The sequence below is a fragment of the Curcuma longa genome, unplaced genomic scaffold, assembly GCF_044706935.1.
Source record: "Curcuma longa cultivar G26 ecotype Majalengka, Jawa Barat unplaced genomic scaffold, ITB_CL_G26_1.1 contig_24034, whole genome shotgun sequence".
Classification (NCBI taxonomy): Eukaryota; Viridiplantae; Streptophyta; class Magnoliopsida; order Zingiberales; family Zingiberaceae; genus Curcuma; species Curcuma longa.
The window spans coordinates 3,286-8,191 of record NW_027432322.1 but is presented as its reverse complement, the minus strand read 5'-3'; the positions used below and the strand labels follow the sequence as shown (position 1 = coordinate 8,191).

Below are 4,906 nucleotides of genomic sequence, written 5' to 3'. Positions count from 1 at the left end.
GTTCTGTTTTATCTTATCATCCAGCTTATCGCATTCGTTTCATTATAAAAATTGTCTTTGCAATAAAAGTCACAAATGACCGCTTTCTCAATCTTCTATTGTCTTTACTGCTCCCATTATAACAATTGTCTTTGTAATAAAAGTCACAAATGACTGCTTTCTCAATCTTCTATTGTCTCTACTGCTCCTCTGTACGTAAATTATTTTTTTTGATGTCCGGATCTCCCCTATATATTCCATTGACAAATACAAATATTATATTATTTTTATTGAGCACTTCACCCACTACATCTCACTTTATCCCCTTCAATGTAAATCTGATGCCTCTTTCATTTTTCCATGCTTCAAAACTCTTGTTGAAATTATTTTAAACAAAAAATTATCATATTTTATTCTGATAATGGAGGGGAATACACAACTTTATCTTCTTTCCTAGGTCAACCTGACATTTCACATCTCACATCATCACCTCACACTCCGGAAGACAATGGTTTCTTTGAGCATCGCCATGCCACATTGTTGAAACTTATCTTGCTCTCTTGTCCCGTACCTCTTACCTTCTGGTTATGCCTTATCCATGGCAATCTATCTCATCAATCGCATGCCCACTGCAACTCTTCATATGTTGTCTCCTTACTACAAATTATTTAGCTCTTCTCTCAATTACTCCAAACTTTTGTACCCTTTGAGTGTCTCTGTTAGCTCTGACTTTATCTCTACTATTCTCACAAACTTGGCCCTCACTCTTCATCTTGTGTCTTTCTTGATTATTTTCTCACTCAAAGTGTCTATCTATGTTATAATCCCACCACCTAGTTTATATCTCTCGTCATGTTCACTTCGTCGAGTCTATTTTTCCTATGTGTGGTCATCAACTTACCCTTCCTTGTCATGATAAGTTATGTATGGTGTCCTATTCTAGTTCTGACATCCCTACGATAAGTTATGTGTATATGTTAATTGCCTTAAAGTTTTAGACCTTCTAATCAATGTTGTTAATGACTTCAAATTGATATCTCTGAGCACATATACACTTCGGGGAACTTCAAAAACTGTAGCACTTGAATGGATCCGATTGGAGCTCTTTAGGTCTGTCAATGGATTTTAGTCAAAATCCATTAACGGACCTAAGAGTTTTCGATTTCTAAAAATTTGTCATGAAATAGAAGATGGTAGTATAGTAGTGAATATATTCATGCTGTCCATGATTGATTTTGACATCCCTATAATAAATTATGGATAAAAATTAATTAAAAAAAGATAAAATTTCTTTTGAACCTCTGAAAAAGCCTTAAATGATATTTTTTGAGATCGAAACATGACCTGCTACGGGGTTCCACCCTGATAACAAATGTAGGTTTCTGAACTAACTTCAATTTAGTGTGTAAAATGTCTTATTCTGATATTGTGGTGTTTGTTTTTATAAATCAATACCATAGTGGTGCTAATCTTTGAAAATCAGCATCATAGTGTGTGATCAAAATCAACACCATAGTCTATGTTAGTTGGCACACGATCATAATTTTACCTATATCTATTAAGATTAGGATTGGACACCATATTTATATTCTACACACTCCACATTTCCATCTCATTATAAAATTTTAGAAATCCAAAGTTATCTAGGTACATTAATGAGTTTCGATCAAAATTTATTAATGGTCCTAGAGATTTAATCGGGCTTATTCCAACTCTTGTAATTTTCTACAATGCCTTGAAGTTCAAGGGCTCCCTCTGTTATCATTATATTGTAAATGATACCCAACATTGCTTAAAAGATATAGAAAGTTTTAGACTTTGTATCAATTAGCACAGACCTATAACTTTGTATAGGAGACTCAAGACTGGGATTTCTCATCACATTTTCCTTCTACACACTCACATCTTTCATCTTATTATAAGTTTTCAGAAATCTGAGTCCCCTAGATCCATCAATGGATTTTGTCTAAAACAAAATCCATTGATGAACCTAGAGATTTCCGATCATATTCATTTCCAACTCTTATGGATTTATTAGATGAATCTAAGTTCAAATAAATTTTCATTTATTATTTTAAAGTCCTCTCAATAGTACTCAAAACTATTTAAACTTTCAAAATACCATGTGGTACTGATTTTTGAAAATCAACACTACAACGATCTTGGTATTTAAATTTTGGTGTTGATTTCGGAAAAGAAACACTAAAATAATTTTTTATTTCATTTATTTATTATTTTTATTAATAAAATCATCTTTATTAATTTTATTTTTTTATTTTTCAATTAGATATTAAAAATAAAAGATATTGAAAAATAGAAAAAAAATGTTTTTAATGTTTTATTAATGTTCTTTTATATTTTTAAATTTTTATTAAACTTTAAAAAAAGTAAAAAAATAAATTTAGAAGATTATTTATGTCAATTAAAATTAAAATTAAAATTTAATTTAATTTAAAATAAAAGAAAAAAGAAAGAAAAAAATATTAAATGTTAGATGCAAATAAAAAAAGGAAGAGCAGTGTCAAAGGGATAGATAAAATAACATTAAACGTGTCTTTTTAAAAAAATAAAATTTTAATATTTCTTTTGAGTATTCTCAATTTGAAATGCGTTAAGAATTTGTCAAATATTGAATGTTAACGAAGAGTTGACATCAATACAGAGGGGCCACAACGCGTCTGAAAGACTTCAAAGTTCCAACTTTTCTCACCCAAGAGACAGAGAGCGAGAGAGAGTATGAACAGACAGAAAAGACTACTAAATCAACTCATCGTTCAAAAGATCTTAATGGTTGACAAAATTAATTAATCATTTAATGACTGATTCAATTCTGTATATCCACGAAGACTTCAATTCAAGAGACGGCGACGACCAGCTACCTTACAGTATTAACGAAGCTCGCGATCGACTCCATCTCTGTGTTGCATTACTATAAGTAGAGACCTGCAACTCCGCAATATTCAAACACAACTCATTCGCCTTTGCAATTTGTTACTGCATCTCCGTAAATGGCAGCCTCCTCAGTCATTCCTTCCTTGCTCCTCTTCCTCTTCGTGTTCTTCGCAGCTGCCGCTGCCTCCTCCAACCCCAATGGCTACATGCACATGCGCTTCTACAACCACGAGAGAATCCTTGGCTCCGGCCCCAGCGCCACTGTCGTGTACGCCGTCCAGCGCCGTGACTCCAACTCCGGCGCTGGCTTCGGCAACGTCATCGTCTACGACAACCTCCTCCGATCCGGTGTTGATCCCGACTCGCCCATCGTCGGCAGGAACCAGGGCATGGGAGTGGGCTCGAGCTTGGCCGAGAACTCCGGCCTCACCAATTTCCAACTGGTGTTCACCGCCGGCAAGTACAACGGCAGCTCCCTCGCCCTGCAGGGGCTGTTCCCGGTCGCCCCGCTCGGGACCGTGTTCGAACGGGCGATCACCGGCGGCACCGGACGGTTCCGGCTAGCCAGAGGCTACCTCTTGACCACGGAAGTCCGTTCTACCAACACAACCCTCACCGGACAACTCGACGCATATATCACATTTCGCTAATCAGTTATTGATTTATCATTACTTCAGTAAATTGTATTTAGGAAGAAAGATAAATTCATTTATATATCCACTTCGTCATTTGGAAGTTCTCATAAATGGGCCTTATCTTGGGCCTAAGCTGAAAGCCCACGCAACAATGGGACCCACTTGCTAGATTCTGACATCGCCGCTCCCATCTCATCCCTCTGCCACGTGTTCTCCTTCCCTGCCACAAACATAATCGCCGACGCGTCATTCTTCACCCAGCCGCCACCGCTCCGAAGCACGACACGTTTGATTCACGTCGTGCCAGCACACCGTCAAAGTCTCGGCCCAATGACACTCGCAACGGGACCTACCTCTGAAACAATGATAAGACAGGTGCATTCGGGTGAAAGCTGAGAACGGGCATCATAATTTTCACCAAAGTTAGGAAATGGCGCCGACACGGTTCCCGCCCAACATCCCACCCGATTTTGAACCCGGCACGTGGAAACGCGTTTCCAGATAAGAGTGCGGCAGGTCCCACCGCCATTGCTGGCTTCCTCAAGGCCTCCTTCGTAGCTTCCGGAGAACGCTAGAGTTACGAGGCCGCCCGCCCGCTATATAACAACCAACTCTCCCTCCCCCCAAATTCCCACCTTAATTTTCAATCGAAAAAAAAAAATCGGAGTCCATGGAGATGATGAGGTTGCAGGTGGAGCTGCGCGGCGAGGCGGAGGAGGAGGAGGAGATGGCGACGACGGCGTGCGGGTGGGAGACGCCGAAGAGGGCGGAGTGCCGGATACCGACGCCGGTTCGCTGCCCGGCGCCGCCCAAAAAGAAGGCGGTGGTGGCGGCGGCGGGGTTCGGGAAGAGGAGAGAGCCGCCGAAGAATGGGTACTTCCACCCGCCCGATCTCGAGGCGCTGTTTGCGTTGGGGCCCAGGAGAGGGGCCTGTGCGTGAGTCAAGCAAGCAGAGACGTTCTTTCTTCTCTCCTGTAAATGATCGACAGCGCCACTGCAGTGGCGCTCTGCTAGTGATCGCGTCAGGGTAGATTAGATTCGTATCTTCTTCTGTACGTAGTTAGGATTCTGCATTAGCTTAAGCACGAGTCGTTTTGCTAATTAATTACGTACGCCTTGTAACTTATGTACCTCCAACTTTCACAGATTTTGAACACACGAACGTTTACAGCTAGTATTAGACTGAGAGAAGAAAGTGGAAGAGGACGAGAACGAAGAGTACTTCGTCTGTCCGTCCTTGTTCGTTACTTGTTTGGTTCGGTTCTGGACACATCGACTTATTTGGAGCTTCCTATCTTGCTCGAAGCTTTCCACCACGGTCCCCTCTTTACTGTGTCTGCTGTAAGCCTGTGTATTCCCATGCCGATTCTGTGAGGCAGTGCAAGCGAGCTGCAATTCTG

At 40.4% G+C, this 4,906-nt stretch overlaps 2 protein-coding genes across 2 annotated transcripts; both read left to right on the top strand.

Annotated features, from left to right (window-relative positions):
• The first annotated feature begins 2,967 nt into the window (after positions 1-2,967).
• LOC141818270 (dirigent protein 22-like) lies at positions 2,968-3,521 on the top strand. The gene has a single exon (XM_074705792.1). The coding sequence runs from the start codon at positions 2,988-2,990 to the stop codon at positions 3,519-3,521; it is 534 nt and encodes a 177-aa protein (XP_074561893.1). The 5' UTR covers positions 2,968-2,987.
• A 620-nt stretch (positions 3,522-4,141) lies between these two features.
• On the top strand, positions 4,142-4,683 carry LOC141818271 (cyclin-dependent protein kinase inhibitor SMR5-like). The gene has a single exon (XM_074705793.1). The coding sequence runs from the start codon at positions 4,177-4,179 to the stop codon at positions 4,444-4,446; it is 270 nt and encodes an 89-aa protein (XP_074561894.1). The 5' UTR covers positions 4,142-4,176; the 3' UTR covers positions 4,447-4,683.
• The last annotated feature ends 223 nt before the right edge of the window (positions 4,684-4,906 follow it).